Source organism: Bos indicus, chromosome 26 (genome assembly GCF_029378745.1).
Source record: "Bos indicus isolate NIAB-ARS_2022 breed Sahiwal x Tharparkar chromosome 26, NIAB-ARS_B.indTharparkar_mat_pri_1.0, whole genome shotgun sequence".
Taxonomy (NCBI): domain Eukaryota; kingdom Metazoa; phylum Chordata; class Mammalia; order Artiodactyla; family Bovidae; genus Bos; species Bos indicus.
In genome coordinates this window covers 11,359,760-11,387,286 of record NC_091785.1, presented here as the reverse complement: position 1 = coordinate 11,387,286, position 27,527 = coordinate 11,359,760, and the positions used below count along the sequence as shown (strand labels likewise).

General features: G+C 42.5%; 1 protein-coding gene across 6 annotated transcripts in view; it reads left to right on the top strand.

The window, feature by feature from the left end:
• The window catches only part of PANK1 (pantothenate kinase 1), a 104,330-nt gene that overhangs the window by 38,686 nt on the left and 38,117 nt on the right, over window positions 1-27,527 (top strand). The window contains exon 1 of one of the 6 annotated variants that reach the window (XM_070780448.1): window positions 9,194-10,014. The exons of 2 other annotated variants lie outside the window; for them this stretch is intronic. In XM_070780448.1, the coding sequence (XP_070636549.1) occupies window positions 9,333-10,014 (682 nt within the window). In that variant the 5' untranslated portion in view covers window positions 9,194-9,332. Of the gene's footprint in view, window positions 1-9,193; window positions 10,015-10,136; window positions 10,901-27,527 lie in introns of those variants that run through there. 3 more of the 6 variants (XM_070780447.1, XM_019952907.2, XM_070780449.1) reach the window with 3 other exon arrangements.

Here is a 27,527-nt window from a genome sequence, read left to right as displayed (position 1 = left end):
GTACTTATCTCCAAACTCATCAAGTAGTATACATTAAATATGTACAGTTTTTTTATATGTCAGTCATAGCTCAATAAAGTGGTTTTTAAAATAAGCTAACTTTTAAAATGTCAATTAATTAAAACATAAATACAATTTAAAATCTAGTTCTTTTGTCATATTAGCCACATATCAAGTACTCAGAAATGATGCATGGCCAGTGGCCACCACCAAAGAGTAGACACGGTACATTTACCTCATCACAAAATTCTTGGAAAGTGCCAGATAATAGAGGAAGCTGGCTGAGAGGAGGAGCTGGGATTCAAGCCTATGTCTGAGTGACTTCAAAGGTGGAATTCTTAACTGCATAAGGTAGTATCATTATTATTATTAGTTGCTTAGTCCTATTTTCAATCTCAGCCCCTTTGAAGGATTTATAGGGAGCTTCAAGCCTGGCTACATCCTAGGGTAAACAATTGTCCCATGGGGTTTGCTGGAAACAGAAAACTCTGAGGCAAACAGTGCCACTTCATTATCAAGATTCTCAATTGAGGTTATTGCAGGTAAATAGATGGGCTCACTCAGCTCCATTTCAGCTCCCTGTAACATGCCGTATACAATACAAAAAAGATCTTAATGACCCAGATAACCACAATGGTGTGATCACTCCCCTAGAGCCAGACATCCTGGAATGCGAAGTCCCAAGTGGGCCTTAGGAAGCACCACTACAAACAAAGCTACTGCCAGTGATGGAATTCCAATTGAGCTATTTCAAATCCTAAAAGATGATGTTGTGAAAGTGCTACACTCAATATGCCAGCAAATTTGGAAAACTCAGCAGTGGCCACAGGACTGGAAAAGGTCAATTCTCATTCTAATCCCAAAGAAAGGCAATGCCAAAGAATGTCCAAGCTACCACACAATTGCACTCATCTCATACACTAGCAAAATAATGCTCAAAATTCTCCAAGCTAGGCTTCAACAGTACATGAATTGAGAACTTCCAGATGTTCAAGCCGGATTTAGAAAAGGCAAAGGAACCAGAGATCAATTTCCAGTATCCATTGGATCCTAGAAAAAACAAGAGAATTGCAAAAAAACATCTACTCCTGCTTCACTGACTACGCCAAAGCCTCTGACTGTGTAGATCACAACAAACTGCAGAAAATTCTTAAAGAGATGGGAATACTAGACCACCTTACCTGTCTCCTGAGAAATCTGCATGCAGGTCAAGAATCAACAGTTAGAACCAGACATAGAACAACAGATTGGTTCCAAATTGGGAAAGGAGTACATCAAGGCTGTGTACTGTCACCCTGCTTATTTAACTTATATACAGAGTACATCGTGCGAAATGCCAGGTTAGATGAAGCACAAGCTGGAATCAAGATTGCTGGGAGAAATATCAGTAACCTCAGATATGCAGATTACACTACCCTTATGGCAGAAAACAAAGAGGAACTAAAGAGCCTCTTGATGAAAGGGAAAGAGGAAAGTGAAAAACCTGGCTTAAAACTCAGCATTCAGAAAACTAAGATCATGGTATCTGATCCCATCACTTCATGGCAAATAAATGGGGAAACAATGGAAACAGTGACATACTTTATTTTCTTGGGCTCCAAAATCACTGTGAACAGTGACTGCAGCCATGAAATTAAAAGACACTTGCTCCTTGGAAGAAAAGCTATGACCAACCTAGACAGCATATTAAAAAGCAGAGATATTACTTTGCTGTCAAAGGTCCATCTAGTCAAAGCTATAGTTTTTCCAATAGTCATGTATGGACGTGAGAGTTGAACTATAAAGAAAACTGAGGGCCAAAGAATTGATGCTTTTGAACTGTGGTGTTGGAGAAGACTCTTGAGAGTCCCTTGGACTGCAAGGAGATCAGTCCTGAATATTCATTGGAAGGACAGATGCTGAAGCTGAAACTCCAATACTTTGGCCACCTGATGAGAAGAGCTGAGTCATTGGGAAGCCCCTGATGCTGAGAAAGATAGTAGGCAGAAGGAAAAGGGGACGACAGAGGATGAGATGGTTGGATGGCATCACCGACTCAATGGACATGAGTTTGAGTAAGCTCCAGGAGTTGGTGATGGACAGGGAAGCCTGGTGTGCTGCAGTTCATGGGGTCACAAAAAGTCAGCCATGACTGAGCAACTGAACTAAACATGCCGTATCAGTTGCTACACATGAGAAAATTGAAGATGTCAGTTTCCCAGGCCCTGCTAGTGCCCGGGTCCTGTACACCGCTTAGCTCTGCCAAGCAGATGCAGCTGGACAGCATGTGGAAGTCCAGATGGAGGAGGAGGCCCGACTTCTGCCGTTTCGTCTGGTGGGCGGTGGCATGGCAGCAGGGGTCCTGGTGTCTTGTCCTGGACACCATGGATTTGGACAGACAGAATATAGGGCATGAATTACACCATGGATTTGGACAGACAGAATATAGGGCATGAATTCTGGACGTTTCCCTTCAGCCTGAGACAGCCCTGGACCCAAGGGTGCAATGACTCCCTGGTTTCTTGGTTTACTATTGTACCAGAAGTAGCAGCTCCCTTGCAGCAGTTCCCTTAGGAAGGTGATCCTGTGGTGGGATTCACTGCTGGGAGCTCAGCCTAGAGGCTGTTCCTTTAGCCTTTCAGAGATTTTTATTCACCCAGTTCCCTGTACTAATTCATTTTATGTAGGAATGAGTTAAAGCAGCTTTTATTATTTGTAGCTGACGAAACTTCAGGATTCAGAGGGGACTTCACTCAGAAAACAGGAAAACTATAAGACAAATTTGAATGTCCTGAATGCTGGGACCTAATCAAAGACTCTTCCTTCCACTGCTGTCATTCTCAAAGGAAAATGCATACCCCTTATTCATCAGCATGCCCCCAAATATTGGAACTTTGGTGATGAAGAGATGAATATATATACGTATATATATTCATATGTATATATACACACACATACACATATGGATATAGATACAGAAGTGGGCTTCCCAGGCAGCACAGTGGTAAGAGTCCACCTGTCAACGTAGGAGACGCAAGAGACCAGGTTCCATTCCTGAGTCAGAAGATCCCCTAAGAGTAGGAAATGGCAATCTGCTCCAGTATTCTTGCCTGGAAAATTCCATGGACGGAGGAGGGAGCCTGGTGGGCTACAGTCCATGGGGTCCCAAAGAGTCAAACACACACACACATAGATATAGATCAGATCAGATCAGTCGCTCAGTCGTGTCCAACTCTTTGCGACCCCAAGAATCACAGCACGCCAGGCCTCCCTGTCCATCACCAACTCCCAGAGTTCACTGAGACTCAGGTCCATCGAGTCGGTGATGCCATCCAGCCATCTCATCCAGATACTCATTTTCTTCCCTCTTCCATGTGCTGGAATGCTCTTCTAAACCTCTCTTCACAGTGCTTCACACCTCAGTCTCTCAGCCCTCAGAAACCGGTATCAGTGTGGCTTCCTCAACTACCTGCATGTAAACTGGTTCCTTTCTCCCAATAATTCTCTTTCACGTCATTTCGTTTAATTTTTATGTTACGTAACACAGACTGTATTTATTGTTTATTTTCTGACTTTCCTTGTCCCCCTCCCCAAAGGAATGTGTGCTCCGGAATGGGAGGGACTTCTCTGCCTTGCTCATCACTGTAACTGGAACAATGGTTTGCACATCGTTTTAAAATATTTGTTGAATAGATATACAAAATAGAAAAATGGCAATAGCTGGCATATTTTTTAAAAGGGAGGGAAAAAAGCCCTTTTGGAAACAAAAGTCTAAGACACTGGACAGCAAAAACATTTCAGTGAGAAGTAAAGGGACTCAGTAGTTTAAAAGGCAGTGTTGTGTGGGCAGTGGATACTATATCAGGTGTCTGCAACCGTGGTGTAAAATCTGCAGGTGACAGCAGGTACACCATCTTTTGGGAGGGCGGCATGGTGGTTGAGTTACAAAACGTGAGGTTCTAGGGCCATCCAGACCTGACTCAAATGTCTGTTAGATTTTCTGCTGTGTGACCTTGGACCCATTAGCCTCTCTAAGCTCTAGTTTGCTCATACAAAATATGAGCTAATAATAGTATCCAAATCCAACTCACATGACTACCTTGCTAATTAAAAAAGATGACACTTCCAGTGTGCTTAGTACAGTGTATGGCATGTAAGAACTCAATAAATGTTAGATAATAAGCCTACTGACAATTTGCTAAAGCCAGATACATTCCTAAACTTATGCCCAGTATTTGGGGTCACTCTGATTATAGCTTATCAAATTCCTAGGTAGTCACACTCCCATCTCCCTTCACCATTGGTAATGGTGACCTATAAATCATCATTGGTAGGTGCTCAAAAAATAGTAGTGAGTAACAGGAAGTTAGTTCATGTGGGGTGTGTTTCATTCCTGTACACACAGTTATTACTGTAGTGGCAACTGCTGATGTTTTGTTTTTCCACTTCTATTGACCAAAAAAGAAAAAACAACAACAACCAAAAAAACCCAACAACAAAAACTAAAATATTCCATCAAGCCATATAGAAAAAATAGTAAAAAGAACGGGATTGGCCTAAACCCTCTCCAGTGGTTCATTTTGGTGAATAATCTTCCTGACATTCGGTTTGCCCTATTGAGAGGAACAGGGTCAATTCATCTTTTCAATCAGCAAGTGTTTATGAAGTGCCCACATGTTTATGACATAAGAGAGCCTAAGAATACCTCCTGCACTTCCCCCTCCACCTTAGTTAGCTTCTATTCAGCATTCAGAATTCAGCAAATGTCATTTCATCTACTAAAGTTTAAGACGAGTCCAGGTCACCCTGGTATGTGCCCTCATGGCACTGGGAGTCTTTCCGTTTTTGCATTTCTCGGAGTGATGGTTACGCTTTTGCTGTTGTGATTACGTGCTTAAGACCTGTCCATTCTGTAATCTGGATAAGGATGGGAACTTTGTTTCTGCGTAAGACTATGTCCTTGGTACTTGGTATGGTACCTGCTGTATAGCAGTTGCTCAATTCTGAAGAAAGGAGAAGAGGGAGGCTCTGATGAAGTGGTCCTCAGAATCTCTGCGTAACACTGTTATTCACAGGGCGGTTTTGTTGGGTTTTGGTGGTCTTTGACTCCCTGAAGCAGTGCTACCCCCTAGGGCCCTGAAGAAAGCACTGTCGTCGAAGTGAAAAGCACGGTCATCGAAAATAGCACAGTCCTTGAAAATAGCCTCCTGAGGTGCCTCATGCGAATCTCTAAGAAAGGCCCCGACACCAATAGCAGAAGAGGAAAAAATGAAAGAAAGACGTCATCGTGGGTGGATAGTATTCTGACAGTTAAAATTCTAGTAATTCTTTTTAAACTATGCCTTGAAGAGTATCCTTTCCCAAGCTCATACTGTGTCATCAGTGTGGTTATTAAGTGGTAAAAAGCTTGGGCACATTGGATTTTATTTCCATTTTAGCAAGGAACTAGAATTTCTACAGTGATCATGTATAATGATGGCATGGTGGACAGGTTTTAATCTCTGTCTTCCAAAAAAAGTAAATTAAAAGTCTAATTAATAGTAGTTAAAAACTAGTGCTGACCTCCCTCTTTTTATGGGGGGAGGGGAAGAGAGAGGGAGGAAAGAAGGCAAGTGGGGAGTGTGGAGTTAGACTGAAACAGACAGATATTGATATGGCTTACCTATCAGTGTAAGTACAAGAATGTCATGATCATATCTACATTTTTAAAGGATCACCCTTCTTAAATATAAATCCCAGAGAGAATATAAGTAGAAGGTCTTGCTTCTTTTTTGCATATTTTGTCTTACATGCTGAAACCACCAGATTCCCAGTTGCCCAGACTGGAAACATAAAAATTATCCTGGCCTTACCTCTTCCTCGTTGTGCAGTTGGTTACTAAGTCCTATGAATTCTTTAAACAGTTTTTGAGTCCCCTTAGTGATCTCATTCTGAATGGTATGTCCTTCACTTGGTCCCATCTCACTTCTTTCCTGGTTGTTTCCAGTAGTCGTCTATCTGGTCCCTCCAACTAGGGACCTCCTCCCCTATTTTGTTCTCCAGACTGATGCCAGAGATCCTTCCAGAATGCGAATCTAGGAGTTTTTCCACAATCTAAAACTCTTCAGTGGTTTCTAATGGCTTTCAGGAAAAAAGTCTGAATTGATTCCTATGGTGCAGAAAGCCATCTGAGATTTGGACCCCATCTCACGTTTTTGGCCATCACTCACCTCCTCCCTCGGTAGGTTGCCTTTCGGCCTTGTTGATCTCCTGGCAGGTTCCCAAGCGTGCCAGATGGTTTCAAAACACCTGCAGAGCCTCCACTCCCTCAGTTCTGAATGGATTTCCTTCAGCGTTCCATGATGAAATTCCATGATTGGTCAAACTTCAGTTTAAGGGTCATTTCCTCCCTGAAGCGTATTTTAACACCCATCTCAGCCCCATCTTCCTCTTCTCTTCCCTGTTCCATCATTGCTCACTCTCTGGAGTCCTTTGGAGTTCCCTTCCATAGTATAGGTGACACACTTTGTTTCATTCACTGCAAAATTCACTGTGAAGACAAGTGGGCCTTAGGAAGCGAGCTCTACCCTTAGGATATGTATATATTTCTGTATGTATGTTATTTTCAACAAGAAGTTTAAAAGGAAAAAGTCCCTAGGTTATTCTTATGTACCCACATGATGGAGAATCATTGACTTACCTGTCTCTGTCTCTCTCTGTCTATGAATTGTAAGCCCTTAGAGGGCAATGAAGCCATTTGTTTTGACTTCGTACTTACTCCCAGCATTTATTTCACTGCCTACAACATAGTGCACTCATAATAAATGACTGGTAAATAAATGAATGAACAGAGGGAGAGAGTGCCTTGTGGGTTCTTCCTCCTTCTCTCTCTTCCAAACATTATTTGTTCCATTCCCCTGCTGGAGCACATCATAGTTCATACCTCAAAATGACACCTCTGAACCGCAACCTCCCCGCACCCCCCTGACTCCCACACACCCCATAAACCTGCGATGTGCCACCTGGCTTCCTCTCTATCACATGCAAGGTATAACCAATTCAAGGCACCCAGAGCAAAGACGAGAGAAAGGAAGCAGGCAGAGGATGTTCTGTCCCCAGCACCAGTGCTCCTGCCCTACCTGGGTCTGAGCCACCTGGCTCAGGCCTTCCTCACCATGCCTGGGAATCATGCTGGAGAGGATATGTCCTTGGATACACTGCATTGCTAACTCTCTGCATTTCTGCTCTAAAGTGCTTCCTAAACTACTGAGCTTAAATTATGTCAATTTGAAAGCTTTATATTTGAATATTTAGGAGTGACAATCCAGGCGTTTTGTTTTTAGCAAATTTACAGTAGAAAGTGAGAGACACGCTGGGGAAATACCACCCAAGTCATTTATTCAGTCACAAATAATTACCAAGAGCTTCCTAAGGATAGTTATGAAAGAGAGTCATCTGCCTTAATGGAGATTACAGTGTAGTTGGGGGAGACGCACAATCAAATATTGAGCTTTTTTATAGCACTTATGATGGGCTGGACACTTTACATATATATTCATTTTATCACTGTAACAACTCAGTCATGTCCTATTATACCCCCATTGTGGTGTTACAAACTGATAGTCATGAAGGTCAAGCGTAGGAGGAGGGAGCTCTAATCTTGTTCCAAGGGTCAGGGAAGGCTACTTTAAGAGGTTGAAGTAGAGATCTGAAGACTGAGTTGGAATCTGGTAAACAGACATCTGGGAACACGCAAGGGAACACAGCAGATGAAAAGGAATGTTCGTGTGTTTGAGGAACTGAAAGGCTGCTCTATAGAGGGAGAATCAGGAGCTCAAGGTGAGGCAGGGGCCAGGTCACCTAGGTTTTTCCTTCATATTTTCAAATAAGATGATAACGTCAGGGAAACAAAAATAGGAGAATTAAGACTTATTCTTTAATGTGCGTGCGAGCTCAGTCGAGTCCAGCTCTGTGCAACCCTGTGGACTCTAGCCCGCCAGGTTCCTCTGTCCATGGGATTCTCCGGGCAAGAATACTGGAGTGGATTGCCATGCCCTACTCAGGGGATCTTCCCCGCCCAGGGATTGAACCCAAGCCTCCTGTGTTTCCTCCATTGGATTCTTTGTCATTTAACCACCTGGTTTATTCTTTGCTTTGTTCTTAATAACCTCAGCCATCCCTCTGTGGCTCAGTTTCCATATCTAAAAAAAAGAGTCAAGGGACCTGTGCACTCAAGTGGTCATGGGTCCTAAAGCTGATTCCAGGTTAGACTGCTGGAAGGAATTCCCATCCAGGTACAGGCCCCTGGCTGCTGCTGAGTGTTCTGAGGCCTCTGACTCCTCTGTAGATTAAATAAGTGCAGATGATGGAGAACATCACACACAGTAAGTTACACAATAAACATGACTGTGAGTATGGTTTATTCCCCTTGTTGGAAATGAAGGGCGATCTGCTAATAATAACAGTAATAAGGATAACCAACTCTTCGGGGCATTTACTGTGCACCAGGACTGTAGCAGATTTCTCAAGACAGTTTCTAGAGTCAAGAGCTGAGGCCTCAAGGGATTGCACAACTTTGGGAAGGTCCTCAGCACCCAAATTTGTCCTGCCTACTGAGCATGCCCAGTCCTGTTTCATGAAACCAGGTGTGTTAACTTGAGCAATGAGTTTCTCAGGGTTTGTTGGGTGCCTGAGTTGGAGTTTGAATCCAGCTCTGACTCCAGGGTTGTGGTGCTGTCTCCCCTGTGATGCTGCCTGCCCCTCTGAAAACACAGGCAACTCCTTAGTCTATAAATAGGGTGACATTGTCTCTTCAGCGTCCTTTCTGGGTGAGGAAAGTGCTTTTTATAGCTTGGGACTGCTTCTGTTTACTTGGTCTCTTCCAGCACCGGTTAATCCCGCCTACATCTATGTCCTTCACTGTCCTTACACTGTATTCCTAGGTTCCTCCCTGTAAAAGACAACTCCATGAGGCCACATGGTGTCTGTGAGTGCCAGTAAAGAAATTACACTCCCCTCCCTCTCCAAATCTGCCTACCTGTCTATAAATAATCGTTCTCCTTCTTCCCCTCGTGCCTGTGAGTAGTTTGGTCACTTAACTAAACCCAGAGAAATACATATACGCTCACAAAGCTTTCAGGGAGGAGGGGACAACGTGAATGACCTTGCAAAGGTATCTAGCTCGGTGCGGACAGGATTAGCAAACCCAAACCTCTACATATATTTATTGCCTCCCCGCTCCCCCTGCCCGCATTCCTCCCGAAGCTGCTCGTTCCTCTCGCGCCGGCCTCGCCCAGTCCCTTCTCGGCTTGCTCCGCCATACAAAGCCCAACCCGCCCATCTCTTCTTTGCGAAGCCGGAGAACTTCAGTCCCCATGTTGAAGCTCGGCGGTGGCGGGCAGGACTGGGCATGCTCAGTAGCGGGGACAGGTCTGGGAGGCGAGGAAGCCTCGTTTGAAGTCGCGCGACTGGGGCAGCGGGGGAAGGCGGGCTCTGGGGGCCCCGGCTGGGGGTGCGCGGGGATCCCCAATTCCGCGCCGGGAGTGGGCATGCTCCAGGCGGGCGCCGGGGGGCCGGCACTCGAGGGGCAGGGCGTGGAGGAGGTGGGAACGCCGGAGGGAGGAGGGGAGGAGCGCCCGGCTCGCCATCCTCCAGCGCCGGCTCTGCGGCTGCTGAATCGGAAGCCGCAAGGAGGATCCGGGGAAATAAAGACGTCCGAGAATGACCTCCAGCGAGGCCGTCTGAGCCGGGGCCCGCGCGCCGCCCCACCAGCCTCTGGCATGGGCGACCACGGCGGGCAGCCTGAGCGCTCGGCCCCGCACGCCCCGGGGACTCCCGCCGGCGTCGGCGCTGCAGCCGTGAACGGGCTGCTGCACAACGGGTTCCACCCGTCGCGCCTCTGCAGCCGGGGCCCCCCGGGCGGCGGCGACGCGGCACCCCCGCGCCTGCCGCTCCAGCCAGAGCTCCAGCCACAGCCGCCGCCCCCTCAGCACGATTCCCCCGCCAAGAAATGCCGGCTGCGGAGGAGGATGGACTCCGGGAGGAAGAACAGGCCGCGTAAGTCTCTCAGGGAGGGGAGCGCGGGCGCAGAACGGGGCGCGACCCCCAGGAGCGGCGGGACAGGCACCTAAGCGCGCCCGGGGCATCCCAGCCCCGGCTGTCTGGGGACGGCTTTGAGGGGGCGCACGGGACTGATTCTTTCCCCAGGGGCACCAGGCGCTACAGATCCCTTTCCTGCTTTCATCTGTAAAATGGGCCGGTTTGACTCGGCTTCTGAGCTGCTCCTCGGGTAACGGCTCTGCAGAAGGCAAACGCGCTAATTTGTCGGTGGGAAAATGCACGTGTGCCAACATTTGGTGCGGTCCGGGAGTAGGAGTCGAGCAGCGGTGGGGGGCGAGCCTGAGCTGCCGTCGCCCTTCTCCTCGTCCTTTTCTGAGAGCTCATCTTTCTGGGGTTGGCGCTCAGGCAGTCAGCCTGCCCTTTGAATCGCAGAGGAGCCGCCAGCTCCCTGGGTCTATTGGCGAGCGCGAGGTCTGGAGGCGTGGAGTTTGACAGCCCCCCAAATCACAGCCTATTAGAGGCTGTTTCCTCGCAGCCAATGAGAGGACTTGTTGGGAGGGACACACCCACTGATACCATGTGGGCCGGAACTATGTGGACCAATGAAGATTGGAGGTGGATTTTTTTTTTTTTTTCGGAGAATGGGGAGGTAGAGTTGAGGTTTCCAATAGTAATATACAGTGCTGAAAGCTGAAATGCGTAATTTCACAATCTAAAGCTTGTATATATGTTAGTTTGAGAAGAGTCTCTCCCCCACTGAACGTTCTGAGATGCAAATTTGTAGATCAAGTATACAGCTGTTTCTTATCTGAGCCGAACTTCTTTCAACTTGTTACCTCTTTCTGGGTCTCCCCAATGAAGCTTATAAATGGCAAAAAGCAAAGTAAGTAGAATGCATGCTAATAACGTGATTGCATTCAAACATGCATATTTGCGTATAGGTTATTTATTGTTTCATACAGGGAAATTGCTAGATATACTTTAGATTCATCTGTAAAACCTTGATATTTGGCAACTTCACTTTTTGCTGTTTCTGTTTATTATCTTAGACTCTTAGCTTTTCTGCATTCAGTTAAAGTCTGAGACTTTGGGAAGCTTTTTAACCCAACTGTGGGACTCAGTAACTCTGATACTTGTGTTTTGTAAGTCTGAAAGTTCAGGTTCAAAGTTAACTTCTTGTCAGGAACTTTGAACCCACACAGCAGATTGGTAGGGTTGTAAGGAAGGCATCTAAAACCTGAATTTCTGTTTTCTTTTGTTTTTGAACCTTGTTAGAAAATGACTTTATTTATGCACTAGTATTGATTGTTTATGATTTATTAACCTGTTTTACTTCTTTTGAAGCCACATTTCATTTATTTCTCTGATTTACTTTAACAAACTATATTAGAGTTTAAAATGTAAATAGCTAAAATATAACAAAGAGAACTGCTTTGAGTTTTTATGTAGTATTGCGAGCATAAATGGTCTATGTTTGAGTGTATCATACCTCTTGAAATAATTTTTGAGGAATTGAAAATATACTCTCAACAATTTTCTCTGCAGGAAGGCAGAGGAATAACCTTGAGGCTTAACTTTTGCTTGAAAATCCACTGGAAGCATTATTTAGAATATAAGAAAGTATAAATTTATGCCTGTGTGTTTTGTCAGGTATTGAAATAGGTTTTGTATTTTTTTTTTTAATGAAAACCGTACGTATTTTAAGTTTAGTGATCATACTTACTTATCAACTTTTTAAAAAAATTCATCAGAATTGGTGTTTCATTAGCCTATTTTTTCCTCAAATTTGAACAAACGTTTCTGAAATAAATTTTACATGTTCTAAGCCACATCTGCTGTGTTCACTACCAAATTTTCTTAGTTGAAATTAGGTTTAATTTAGGATCCTTATACCTTGTGTATTAATATTCAAGTATCTTTTTACAAAAAAAAAGAAAAAATTTGCCAAATCAGTTGATTTTTTAGGTAATCTAAAACAAATCTACTTAGACTTAAGTATCTCTCTGTTTTCTGATGACTGATAAATTTTACATAAGCAATTATTACAAAGAGTATTTACATGCTTTAAATGAAATTTAAATGAAATTTAATTTACTTGAGTGTATTGTTGATAAAATCATCAAAGTTGGACAAATAACTACTTCCTACTTACAGTCTGCAACTTCAGACTCCTGTTTCTATCTGAACCAGAAGTGCTTTAGGACAGCCAGGTATCACTTCTGTCAGATAGGCACCTGGAATGCATATGTGGGTAGATGTGTTTCTATTTAGTAATATATTGGGTAGAGTGCAATACACTTTGAAATACTGCATTTTTGAAAACAATGAATGCAACGAAACAGGCAATTCAGTAGTTTTTGATTATTTAAAAAAATTAAATCTAATCCCTCAGTACGAGGACTATTCACAATCTTGTAATCTAAAAATCAGAGTAGTGGCAGGTTGATTTTGTTAAACCAGGAAATCTTGTCCACTCTGTTCATCAAAAGTACCATGACCTCACTCACTGTGCTTATCCTTGGAAAGCTTTTCCAAGACTTAACTGTTCATTGAGCTTCCTTGGTTACTTTACCTGTCTCTGCTACTGAGCAATTGTGTGGCCTCAACCAGGTTAGATCTCCTCTTGGAATGCTGGAGTCCACGAAATGATCTTCAAGGGTTGTTTCTTGTACTTTCAAAGTGCTAAGATTCTAAAGAGCTGAGAGTTCTTTCTTCATAACTTCCACCCTAGTCATCTAGTCTACCACATGGCTTAGCATTTTATTATCATTTAAAAATTTTTTATTTTTGCCTTGTCCCTGCATGTTATTGGTCTTATCTCCCCAATTAAGTTGGAAGTCTTATTACAGATGATAGTTTTTTTCATATGCTTTGCAACTTGGATACATGAATACTTGATTGATGTTGACGAAAAAGGTACAGGTGACATCATCACCACCTCATCAAAGTAGCCATTTCCATCCATGGGACAGATGAGGCGAAAGCCCTTCAATGGAGTCTCGGTAAGGTCTCTATAGGGAGAATCCTTTTGTATGCTCCTTGGTGTTCTGATTCTTTGAAGCATACGTAAGTAGCACCTTATGAAGTCAGCTCATTTCCCAAATATTTTGAAACTAATTTTATAGTCCTAATAAAATGCCAAGAGCCTAATGTTTGTAAATGGTGGAGTTATCCAGACTCTGGAGGGCTTGAGTTTAAATTGCATCTGGGTGACCTGGGGCTACTTATTTAACCTCTATGCTTCAGTTTCAGTATTGATAAGATGGAGCTAATCATACTATGTGATCAGGTTGATCTGAGGATTAAATAAGATATATATTATATGTGTGTGTGTGTGTGTATATATATATATATATATATGTACATTCCTGCTTGGCACATAGCAGTTATTTGGCAAATGCCAGTTGTTATCACACATGCAAAACACTGTCCACCACTAACCCATAGGACAAGAGACTGAGCTGACAGAGACACCTCAGATTGACTTTCTTGTTTACAAAAAGGTGGGAGTTGGCTAATATAAGAAAGCCAAAACGTTTTATTTGATTATCTATGACACTCCTAGTCCCACAGTTACTTCCAACACCCTTGTTCCAATAAAAATATTACATAATACAAACTGGAGGAAACAAAGCAGGAAGAAGTGCTCACAAATACCATCACCCAGAGAAAATGGCTGTTTAAAATGTGCCGTTTGCTGAAGGTAATTTTGGATCACACTAAGATACGATTTTTTTAATTTTTATTTTATGTTGGACCATAGTTGATTTAATATGGGAGGAGACTGCAAGGCTACGAGTACTAGGAGCCAGGAATCCTTGGATGCTGTCTTGGAGGCTGGCTACCATATGTACCATCTTTAAAACATGGAAAAGTTAAGTGAATGAAGGACAGGCATAGTAGATAAAGTATAAATATGGGATTGACATGAAGCAAGTAAGCCCATAATCTTTGTGTGTAACGTGATCTGCTGCAAAAAAGACATAGCATCTTAGTTTTATGAAAAATAAGCCTATAGATAGACCTTAGTAATATTCTAGGATATTGTTTTTAGGGTTTTTTGAATTTTACATATTGACTTTATTATTATTAGTGACTTAATTAGGGAATCAGTAAACAAAGGTACGCATGAATGGAAAGGTGCAAAGTTTGAACCAATGCATATCTGAGGTGTGTGTGAATAAATGATTTGGTTAAACCCTGTAACTCTGAGGTCAGACGTTAATGCTCAGGATTTTGTTCTCAGGCTATTACTATTCATAGGTCTGGATGGTATTACTATAAGTAAATTAATGATTGAGTAAGTATATCTATATAGAAGACAAGGAAAGCCATATGTGGTCCAATTATAAGTGTTTAATACATTTTTGTTATTAATACATTTCTAAAGTGCTCAATTCCAATGTAAATCTATTTGGATAAATAGCATAAGAGATAAATACCTGGAAATCAATGTTCTGAATTATTTGAGAAGTGCTGACTGCTTATTGAAAATAAGAAGATATGATCTAATTGGTTATGTCTGGGAGTAATGATGGAGAAGGCAATGGCAACCCACTCCAGTACTCTTGCTTTGAAAATCCAATGGATGGAGGAGCCTGGTGGGCTGCAGTCCAGGGGGTCGAGAAGAGTCGGATACGACTGAGCGCCTTCACTTTCACTTTTCAGTTTCATGCATTAGAGAAGGAAATGGCAACCCACTCCACTGTTCTTGCCTGGAGAATCCCAGGGATGGGGGAACCTGGTGGGCTGCTGTCTATGGGGTTGCACAGAGTCGGACACGACTGAAGCGACTTGGCAGCAGCAGCAGCAGCATAGTTGATTTACAATGTTATATTAGTTTCAGATATACAGCAAAGTGATTCAGTTTTACATATACATATATCTATTGCTTTTCATTTTCTTTTCCATTATAAATTATTACGAAGTATCAATAGTTCCCAATGCTGTACAGTGGGCTTCCATGTGACTCAATGATAAAGAACCTTCCTGCCAACACAGGAGACACAGGTTTGGTCCCTGGGTCAGGAAGATCCCCTGGAGAAGGAAATGGCAACCCACTCCAGTATTCTTGCCTGAAAAAAAATTCCATGGAAAGAGGAGCCTGGTGGGCTATAGTCCATGGGGTCACACAAGAGTCAGACACAACTTAGCAACTAAACACCACCAGCTATGCTATACAGTAGGTCTTTGTTGATTATCTATTTTAAATATAGTACTATATATATCAATCCCAAACTCCCAACTTACCCTTTTTTATTTGAAAATCTTAGTAAAAGCATTTTCTTACAGCATTAAAGCGTCATTTGTAGTGGTTGTATTACATTCCCAATATTGCATTATATAGATACACCGTAATCTATTTAACCTGTCTCTAGTAGCTTTAGACTGCAGCTTGAGTCTCTAAACATCATAAACACTGCAGCAGCAACAATTTTGTACATAACTCTTTTATTTTTGATGAAACTGATGAATATATACTTTTTGGAGAAGGAACAGAAATGGCACAAAAAAGTATAGAGCTGTTGCCTTGAAATCCTGGATATTTTAGACCCTAAGGATACTTGTAGATGAGCCATACTACTGAAGAGAGGAGAAAAATGCAAAGGAGATAACTTTTTTGCTGTTTGAGCCAGCAAACACTATGCTATAGAAAGGCAAATATTTGAGAGTCATCAGAAGACTCGAGGATGTGAGCTGCCCTCTTCAACAAGCAGGAATAAGGGCTGGAGCAGTGCCTGCAGCCTCCTAGTTGAAGTTCTGGATTCTGAGATCATGCAGATAGAACTCGAGCAGAAAATGGGTGAGAGTTCATTATGCACCTAACACATTCGTGGGGTATAAACTGAAGAAACACAAGTCTATTACCAGTTTTAGCTGGCCACCATTGACAAAGTGTAAGTCTTCACTTTCCTAAATATTAGGATATTTAGCTTTGGCACCTAGAGTTTCCCCAACTTCTGAATCGGGCTAATGGAAAAACCAGGATATAAAGGTAAATAGGTAGAATTTTCTGGCTGGAACGGTGTGACTATATATGCGTTTTTATTAAAAACATAATCAGAACTTCTAGATGGTGGACAAGCTTTGCAAATCAAGAACAAAAGACTTAGGATGGAAAGCAGGGGCACACTCTAGAATTCCTACCTCGGGGATGTGGTACGATTTCTAAGTTTGTCAGTGAAGTTATGAATTCTACAATGCACATTTGGACTAGAGATTTATGAATTTAAGTGCCCAAGTGTTCAGTATCTACGTGGTTAAATTAGGTGTGAGGATTCATTAGGGACCTTAACACCACTTTTCCCCAAAAGGCCAAGTGAATTTCAACGTTAATACAAAACATATTTTGTTTGGTACAGTAACCAAAAATTTTGACAGAAAGAGTGCTGTTAATTTTTAACATGTGGGACATTCAACAAGGGTATAAAACAAAATCCAGCATGGTTTTTGGAGACATAATTAGTCAGGAAAGAAGAGTACTGGTTTTAATTAACAGGTTTGGGGTTGGTTTTTTGTTTAAATGTGTGTGATAGCCTGACTCTTAATAGTGTGTGTGTATGTTTTAATACAAACCAATAACCATGAAAAGCAATCAAGGTTTGACTTCCATTACATTTAATTTTATGCTTTACCTTCACTGTGTAGGGCAGTGTTCGCCTTGGGATGACAATATTCTGAATTAGATAGGGTGCTCAGAATGTCTCAGCAGACCTTTCTTTCCTCTGGATAGTGCAGCTATCAAGCTTGGTATCTCATTACTTAATTTATGAGATCTTTTAGATGCTTAGAGTTGGCTAATTGTATGTGTGTATGTTTGACTATGTTTTATCCTTGGGAGTGTATTTGAAAGCAGTCAATGATTCCAAGGGGTAAGGGAGTGTTATTTTTAGAGGCAGTTACATCAAAATAATGATCTGTGCCTCTAACAGATTTCTCTATAGTTTGGAAAGAAGGTGAAAAGATTTATGACAATAGTGGGTACTTACAGTGGTCACTTTGATTGACCAAGTAACTAGCTTAGCTATGATTGAGCAACAGCTGTGTGTCCCATTGCTCTCTATGTGTCTTTACAAAAGAATGTGGTCAGCACTCCCACACTCGATTTATACGATGGGGAAAGAAAGGCCTGGAGAATTGAAGCAACCTACCTGAAGTCAGTGAACGGCAGAGCCAGAATTCAAAGCCAAGTCTGCCTCCATTTTCAGCTAGCTGCCTTCTTTTCTGCCACATTAAGCCTATTATTTTGGGAAAGGAAGTGTGTTCTGTAAAACTTGTAGAAGAGATCGGTGTATACAGTTGGTACACCTTTGGCAAAAAGCTCATTCATGTGTTAGTGGAGGTAACAGTAGCCGATGTTAAGGGACCCTTACTCTGTGCCAGGAACCAAAACATTTTACATGGATTATCTCATTACAGCACTCCCAGCTCCCTATGAGATAGGTCCTACTCTAGATTTATTTCTTGTGTCCCCCCGAAATTCAGATATCAAAATCCTAACCCTCAAGATAATGGTAATAAGAGGTGGGGCGTTTTAGAAGTGATTAGGTCATAAGGACGAGGCCAGAGAATTCTCCAGAGGTTAAAAGCAAAAAGACAGTTATCTGTGGATAACCAGCAAGGAGCTACTGTGTGGCACATGGAACTCCACTCAATGTTGTGTGGCAGCCTGGAGGGGAGGGGAGTTTGGGGGAGAATCGATACATGTATATGCACGGCTGAGTCCCTTCACTGTTCACCTGGAGCCGTCACAGCGTTGTTGATCAGCTATACGCCAATGCAAAATAAAAAGCTTAAAAATAAAAAAGACCGCTTTCTAGGAACTGAGCTCACCAGACACTGAATCTGCCAGTGTCTTAATCTTGGATTCCAGGACTGTGAGGAATAAATTTCCGTTTATCCTTCTCCAGGAAACCGAGCAAGGGCTCCGGGACTCGGGAAAATTGAGCTTCGATTTGGACTCTGCTGGGTCAGGAGACCAGGCTCAGGACCCTCTTGGATTCCCAGGATGAATGGGTGGTGTTCTAGAGTGGAAGGAGCTTTGGAGTCACCAGACCTGGATTCGGAGCCTCATTCTACTACCTGTTCACAGTGCAGTCTCAGTTGAGATGCTTACCTTCTCAGAGGCTCACTTTGTTGACTACAAATAACTGGCATCTGTCTTACCAGTGGTGAGGACCAAATGTGGAAAATAGGGCTTTCCCGGTGGCGCTAGTGATACAGAACCCACCTGCCAGTGCAGGAGACAGAAGGGATGTGAGTTCCATCCCTGGGTCGAGAAGATCTCCTAGAGAAGGAAATAGATAGATACCTACTCCAGTATTCTTGCCTGGAGAATCCCGTGGACAGAGGAGCCTGGCAGGCTACAGTCTGTAGGGTCGCAAAGAGTCAGACACAAGTGAAGGGACTTAGCATGCACACACACATCTTACCGGTTTTGAGCACCAAATGTGGGAAATGTAGGTGAAGTCTCGTATAGTAGAATGCCTATATCCTGATGTGTGCAGAGCAAAAGATATTTTACTATTCATACTAGCTACTATTTATAAAAGGTATTCAATATTAATTTTCTTGCTATTATTTAGTCACAGAGGCTTTCAAATCTTTCTAAAATCTCAGGATTCTCATCAACCCATCTTGCTCTGACTGAGTACTTTTGTGGACAGGGTTTCAGGGTATCCTCCAACCTGATCTGACATCATCTCCTAAATGGAAGCTTCCTTAATTCCTTCTGAGGTTTCTGGAAGCAGGACACATGGCTGTGTCGTGTCTTTATCTCACTGTCACTTTCATAGGTGGCTCCATGGCAACTCTTGAGACCAAGTACGAGCAGGCCCTGCCTGAGAATGATGTGAATAAGAAAGCTGTGTAACTTATGTTACTGCTAATCTAGTGTCAGGACAAAGTTATTTTTAAAACAGGAAGTATCTTCCTTTGATCTTTTACCGTTTGATATCTCAGCCCTTGAGTGAGGCAGATAGGCACCATGGAGAGGAGAAAGATAAGGAAAGGGAGCACTTTTCCTTTATAAAAGCTGCACAAACAAAGCTTCAGAATTCAGAACAGCCACATCCAGTGCTTAGGTGTTGTTTTTTAACCCTCAGCCTAGCAAACTTTGTTCTGGCAGAAGATGAGATGGATACTTCTGGGTGCTTGTTGCCTGCAAGGCCAGAATATGAACCTTCTGGTGTTGTCTGGCCTTGACTCTATGCTGAATCTTAGGCCACAGGACTTTAGATAGAGGCTCGGGACACTCTGGACCTGCATGGACCTCTGTAAGCTAAAGCCAGCCTAAGTGGTACCAGTTGCTGGGAATCCTGGGGCTTACGGAAAAACAACTGCTTTACAGCCTGAAGTAAGCAGTCCAGGAGTGGAAGAGACAGGGATGGACTTAGCTGACTTGAAGCTCAGTCTCAGCTGACTTGAGATTCAGCAGTATGGTGAGTCTTCCATCAAAACATAGGGACTCAATAGAAATTACGGGAGTTGATGTTAGATATCCTTCCTTACACTAAGTCAGAATCCATCTCACAGTTTCTACCCTGTGTTCCTTGACAATGCAGCACATCTAATTTATATTATATAGATATTTAAAGATAGCTATTTTATTTTTACTTTTCCTTGGGGTCCCACCCTTTGAAGAACCAAGAGCCATACTCTCAGCTGACAGATTCCTTCACCCATGTGATTGAGTACAGGTTGTATTGACTTACCAGAAAGTATTAAAGTTTAGACTACAGGATGACTTTTTTTGGACTGTCATAAAGGAGATCAGGTAAGTATTGACCTGGGTGACCTTGAAAACTGAGATTTAATACTCCCCATGGGTCGCACAGGGGTCAGTCAGTTTTTATTCCTTTGGGCCAAGGTACCGTGCTAGACTCTGGGTGTGATATTTACTTCCATGTGATTCCAAGCTGTAGTGTAGCCTGAAACCAGTTACATGACTTTATTCTACTCCTGTGCTATGGCAGTTCCATAAGTCCTGAAACTGTGTGTATGAGTCAGAAGGCTTGAACATAGTTAAAACTGTTCACCATTCATATTTCCTCAGCTACCTTCATTTGATGAAAAACATCTAAAGAGATACCATGTATTTAGAAGAAAGATAGCATGAGTTTGGTCAGGGAAGGTATCACGTCTTCTTTCCTTTCATGGAAGCTTTCTACTGTGAAGAAGTAGCCCAAATGTGATTTATTCTTTGCAGTGACCACATAATATTTCATCAGCAGTCTTTTAAAAATTATTTTATTTTTTTCTTAATTAGAGGATAATTACTTTACAATATTGTGATGGTTTTTGCCTTACAGCAACATAAATAGGCATTAGGTATACATACGCCCCCTCCCTCCTGAACCCCTCTCCCACCTCCCTCCCCATCCCACCCCTCTAGGTTGTCACAGAGCACTGGCTTAGGGTTCCCTGCATCATACATTGACCTCCCACTGGCTATCTGTTTTACCTGTTGGTGATGTATATGTCTCAGCGCTATTCTCTCATATCATCCCACTCTCTCCTTCCCCCACTGTGTCCAAAATGTCCATGTCTCCTTTGCATCAGCAGCCTTACAGAGTGGTAGAGGGTACCATTAATAAAGATGCCAGAACCATCTTGGGCAAACCAGGAGTTCCAGTGGTGTGCTGGAACTGGCTGCTACAGGCTCTCGGAGCCAGCTGTATACATTACATCCCAACTCTGCAGTCAGTGTCCTTGTATTGACAGCTTGAAATTGGCTACAATGGGTGTATTTACACAACGGGAATTGGCAAACGCCGAAAATCAGGGCTTTATTTTCAGAGATCCAGTTGTTAAATATTGACCACTGACCATAATACAGGTCACATGTCACTCAGAGAAAAGTCCCAGAGGGCAGCAGTAATACAAACTGAATTATCACAGCTTTGTGGGCAGAGAATGGGAGAAAAAGCTCAATATATCTTCTGATACTTAGGACAGTACTAGAATATGAGACATTAGATGATGGAGCCTCATTCTCAGGAAAGAAAGTATTCTACAAATGTTTGAAAACCCACTGTAATATAAGGGTAGAATTTAGACTCACACACAGTCAACCCTCTGTACCTGCAGATTCTGTGTCGGCAGATTCAGCCAACTACAGATTCTATTAAAATATTTGAAAAAGAATTCCAGAAAGTTCCAAAAGGCAGAACTTGAATTTGCCATGTACTGGCAACTATTTACATAGTATTTATATTGTATTATGTATTATAAGTAATCTAGAGATCATTCCAATGAGGGGGGTGCAGGTTCTATCCCCAGTATACAGAAGGATGCATGTAGGTTGTATACAAATATTATGCTATTTTATATAAGGGACTTGAGCATCTGAAGATTTTGGTATCCACTTGGTGGGGAGGGGTTCAAGGTTCTGGAGCAAATCCCCCTTGGATTTTAGATGAACAACTATTATCTGCTTTCCTTTTTCCCTCTGAAATTTCTACATCAAAAATAGTTAGGCTTGGGACTTCCCTGAGAAAAGTAGGAAATGGCAACCCCCTTCAGTATTCTTGCCTGGAAAATTCCATGGACAGAGGAGCCTGGTGGGCCCCACTCCTTGCGATCACAAAGAGTCAAACATGGCTGAGCACACATGCACACATGCTTCCCTGGTGGTCCAGTGGTTAAGACTTTTGCCCTCCACTGAGGGGGGTGCAGGTTCTATCCCCAGTAAGGAAGCTAAAATCTCACATGCCTCATGGCCAAAGCCAAAGCATAAAATAGAAGCAATGTTGTAACAAATTCAAAAAGACTTTGAAAATGGCCCCCACAGAAAATAAAAAATCTAAAAAATAAAATAGCTGGGCTCCGGTGGCTCAGATGGTAAAGAATCTGCCTGCAATAGAGGAGACCTGGGTTCGCTCCCTGGTCGGGAAGATCTCCTGGAGCAGGGAATGCAACCTACTGCAGTATTCTTGCCTGCACAGAATTCCATGCGCATAGGAGAGTGGAGGGCTGCAGTCCATGGGGTCGCAGAGAGTCCAACACGACTGAGTGACTAACGCTTTGGGGCTAGTGCTGGATGACCCAGCAGGTAGAACGAGCAGGTAGGTGTTAGTGTACCAGCAGTGCAGCATGGGAATCAAGGAAAGGAGACAATAACATACATGTCTTTGTGTGTGTGTATACTTACATGTTTGCACCCAAGTATTAATCAGAGCAAAATCATAACTTTGGACTTCTTTATACTTCTTTCATAATTCACCATTGCTTTTATTTGAATAACAAATTTTGAGTTACACTCTCATCGCCTGTGGATTGGAGAACAATATAATTTTTCTTTCAGTTCAGTTCAGTTCAGTCACTCAGTTGTGTCTGACTCTTTGCGACCCCATGAATCACAGCATGCCAGGCCTCCCTGTCCATCACCAACTCCCGGAGTTCACCCAAACTCATGTGCATCAAGTCGGTGATGCCATCCAGCCATGCCATCCTCTGTCGTCCGCTTCTCCACCTGCCCCCAATCCCTCCCAGCATCAGGGTCTTTTCCAGTGAGTCAGCTCTTCGCATGAGGTGGCCAAAGTACTGGAGTTTCAGCCTCAGCATCAGTCCTTCCAATGAATACCCAGGACTGGTCTCCTTTAGGATGGACTGGTTGGATCTCCTTGCAGTCCAAAGGACTCTCAAGAGTCTTCTCCAGCACCACAGTTCAAAAAGCATCAATTCTTCGGTGCTCAGCTTTCTTCACAGTCCAACTCTCACATCCATACATGACCACTAGAAAAACCATAGCCTTGACTAGCCAGACCTTTGTTGGCAAAGTAATGTCTCTGCTTTTTAATATGCTATCTAGGTTGGTCATAACTTTCCTTCCAAGGAGTAAGCATATTTTAATTTCATGGCTGCAATCACTATCTGCAGTGATTTTGAAGCCCCCAAAAATAAAGTCTGACACTGTTTCCACTGTTGCCCCATCTATTTCCCATGAAGTGGTGGGACCAGATGCCATGATCTTAGTTTTCTGAATGTTGAGCTGTAAGCCAACTTTTTCACTCTCCTCTTTCACTTTCATCAAGAGGCTATAGGTATAAATCCAGCCCCAGTTGAGCCTTGCCAATTTAGAATTTCTACACTGATTTAGAATTTACTGCTGCTGAAGTAACAGGGTGGAGTTGCCAGAGTATCTTCATTTCATGTTTCTGGTTATGATGGGCAGGTTGAAATTTGTCTCAGCCAGGAGGAGAAAGAACTTGGTATGTAAGTTTGCTTCCAAAACAGGATCTCTCAAGCAAAAAAGGGACTTCTCCATTTCATCCCCACTTGCATTTTACTCCAAAGGCAACTCATTATGCTCCATTTATTCTCTCACTGTCCTGAAGAAGTATTTGGAGAGTGTTGGGATTTTTGTTTTTAAATCTTTTTATTTAGGAAAATTTCAAACATTATACAAAACTAGAATATATGGTCGGAGAAGGCAATGGCACCCCACTCTAGTACTTTTGCCTAAAAACTCCCATGGATGGAGGAGCCTGGTGGGCTGCAGTCCATGGGGTCAATAGAGTCGGACACGACTAAGCGACTTCTCTTTCACTTTTCACTTTCATGCCTTGGAGAAGGAAATGGCAACCCACTCCAGTGTTCTTGCCTGGAGAATGCCAGGGATGGGAAGCCTGGTGGGCTGCCATCTATGGGGTCGCACAGAGTCGGACACGACTGAAGCGACGCAGCATCAGCAGAGTATATGGTATAACTAACTACTAAGTACTCATCACTCAACTCAGTTATCAACTCATGTCCAATCTTATTTTATTTAGGCTATTACATGCAAATCTTCCCCTCCCAAACTGGATGATATTGAAAGCAAATCTCAGATATCGTATCATTTCAGTGGTAGATATTTTCATATATATGTTTAAAGGATAAGAATGCTTTAAAAAAATAGGCATAATCTGTTATTTGCTAAAAACATTAACAATGTATTATATCCAATTGAGAAAATAGTATTTTATGATGCACGATGAGATGAATAAATTCAGTTATCTAACCATGGTTAAAATTGTTGCATCCTATTTGTTGATAGCTGAAAATCTGATATCGTGTTGCCCTGAAGGATTCCTTTTCTTTTTTGCGGTGGGGGGGGGGGCGGGGGGCAGTACCTTTTATTATTTGTTTATCATTAATTTTTTTTTCTATAAGAATTTGTAGATAGCTTTTATGCTTAAAGTACTATTTCCATAATATCATTAATTTTTAACCATTTCTTCATGGTCTGAGATTTTTAAACCTTTCTTGGGATGAAATAGTCCTGTGCCCCAAAACAGATGCTTTGGGGTCACTCCAAAATCACTGAGATGGAAGCATCTGGTATCTCCTATGTAGTTTTTGTCTTGAGCTTGAGAGGTTTCTTGTTGTTTAGTTGCTCCGTTGTGTCTGACTCTGCCACCCCATGGTCTGTAGCCTGTCAGGCTCCTCTGTCCATGGGATTTCCCAGGAAAGAATGCTGGAGTGGGTTGTCATTTCCTTCTCCAGAGGATCCTCCCAACCCAGGGATTGACCTTGTGCATCCTGCATTGGCGGGTAGATTCTTCACCACTGAACCACTAGGGAAGCCCTCATTGAGAGGTTAGGAACAGTCTTACAAGAATTCTCCCCTCCTTTCTTCTGAAGTCAGTAGGCTGGGAACAGGCAAGCTAGCACTCACACTGGAGATAAAGAAAGACAAGTAGGATGTAGGTCTGGGCTCGGGCCTGGCAATCTGGAGGTGCTAGATTCAGGGTTGAGCCAAGAGGGACATTGCTGAAACTTGTGAGATATTTGTGATTCCAGGCAATCTCTCCACCGATGACCCTGTATTTCAGGTTAACCACAAAAGAGAAAAAAAAGATCCTGAATCTGTCTAGTATCACTCTTGTTTGTCAAACATTCCTAGGGATCAAATCAGTTAAACATCAGTGAGTTCTTATTGATATAACTGCAGTCATGTGGTTAAGACTGTGCTTCCAATGCAGGGAGCACGGATTCAAGCCTTGGTCAGGGAACTAAGATTCCACATACTGTGTGGCATGGCCAAAAATAAATAAAGGATGTGTGTGTGTGTGTGTGTGTGTGTGTGTGTGTGTGTGTAAACACCTGTATACCTGAAACTAACACAACATTCTACAATCAACTATACTTCAATTTAAAAAAAAATTATTTATTTAAAAGCTGTAATTAAAAAGCTGGAGATCACTTAACTAATGTCTGGGTGGGTTCATTAACCTCTCTGCGCCTCAGTTTTGTCATCTGTAAATTGAGCATAATAACAGTGCGTACCTCGTTCGGTTATGACAATTAAATATTGCCTGTGAAGCTCCTGGCACAGCGCCTGGCACATAGTATGCCCTTAACACTAGTTGTTACAATGCTGCTGCATTTTTTATAGACCCTGGAATAAACTTCTCCAGAACTTCTAAAAAGAGACCTTTGATTGGCATGTGTGCAGCCCTGAAGTATTTTTTGAAATTTGGCCTGTGTGTCTATGCCCACACATCCAGATAAACTTGCATAAGCTAGTACTTAAGCACACGTTTACCACCCTCCATTAAATTTGGGGCAAGGCTTAGGCATATTTGGTTGGCAAATGCTCTCACAAGTAAATGGATAACCTGTTGTGTCCTGATTATGTCGTCGTCGAGTTTTAGCATGTATAAGATTTAGAGGCTTTTTGTTTTGTTTTTTTTTTAATGTTTACTACAAGTAAACTGAGGAGCTGTTAGATATTTTACTATTCAGCTTTTTGTGATACATTTCCAGTAAATCTTTTCAAGCTACTGCATCAGTTTTGATTCACGAAATCTCTGAGATTGTAGGGAAAACTGCTGCAAAACCAGATAGGATTTACGCCTACTGTCTGTGACTCAAATTTGTCTCCATATTGTGTAATCCAAAGAAAGTACAAAGATAAACTGTGCTGAGGTTCCTGACGCTGCGCCTGTCATCCATAAATGACAGTTTTCCGGTCTTTATGTTCATCAAAACAGCATCGTTCTTATTAGTTAACTTAATGTTAAATACGTGATATGTTTTGTAAAATAAACCAACTTAAGTAAGATACTGTTTTTACCTCTTTCATATTTGAGATCCACAGTTAAGATGTTTAAAAAAAAAAAAGCTCCCATGCTCAAGAGTTTGACAGTCTCACCTTAGTGATAGAGAAGGGCACCATGCCCCCAAACTAAGTGGCACCAGACAAAATATTTTGAATACTCATATATCTGTGAAATTTGACTCTCTTTTCCCAATTATATATTACATCTGGCTGTTCCTGCTGATCACAGCGATCATCACTTCTGGCATCTTGGCAGCCATAACCCAGAAGGCAGCTGAGAATCTGGAAGGAAACAAACCCTTCTGAGCTGCCAAAAATCAGTGTTGAAAAGTAGATCAAGTTGGAGATGCTCGTGCATTTTGCACTTGGAGTACTTCCTGGACTCTCTCGAGTCTATTTACTTTCACCCAAGTCACAGCTTTAACAGACTTGATCTTCTGGTTTCTCTGCAATCATACATAGCAGGTTAGGGATAGACATTACAGTACACCAACAGCAGCCAAGAAATTAACAGCATTAGCTGAAAAGAAAGACATAGAAAGCTATAACAGAGACAGATGAATACTCAAACCGTAGCAGCCAGGGAAGCACAGGTTTATGTGGTACTTGAGGGCATCAGTATATAGTGGGTACACTAATTGATTCTCACATGACCCTGAGTCATCAAAAGAGCTAAGACTTTATTCATGTTTCTTTAAGAATATGAGAAGTGAGTCATGCATTTTAGAAAGATTTCCTTCAAAAACTATTTATAATTTGGCATTTATATCTTAAAAGTCATTGGTAAAATGCATGGATTGGGTCAGAGCTTCATATATGTTATGAAATCTGCTTTATTGAGACATACACACATACAATTCACCCATTGAAAGTGCCCAGTTCAGTGGTTTTCAGCATATTCACAGTGAAACCATTAACACAATTTAGACTACATCATCACCCCCCAAAAAAACCTGATTAGCAATCACTCCCCTTTTCTCCCACAACTCCTAGTCCTGCTTCTGCTGCTGCTAAGTCGCTTCAGTCGTGTCTGATTCTGTGCGACCCCATAGACGGCAGCCCATCAGGCTCCCCCGTCCCTGGGATTCTCCAGGCAAGAACACTGGAGTGGGTTGCCATGTCCTTCTCCAATGCATGAAAGTGAAAAGTGAAAGTGAAGTTGCTCAGTCGTGTCCGACTCTTAGCGACCCCATGGCCTGCAGCCCACCAGGCTCCTCCGTCCATGGGATTTTCCAGGCAAGAGTACTGGAGTGGGGTGCCGTTGCCTTCTCCGTTTGTCTCTATAGACTTGCCTATTGTGGGTGTTTCATGTATATGGAATCATATATCTGGTCTTTTGCGATTGGCTCTTTTCAATTAGCATAGTGTTTTCAAACTTCACTTGTGTGTTAGTATGTATCAGTATTTCCTTCCTTTTTATTGCCAAATGATATTTCATTGTATGGACATGTCCTGTGTTATTCAT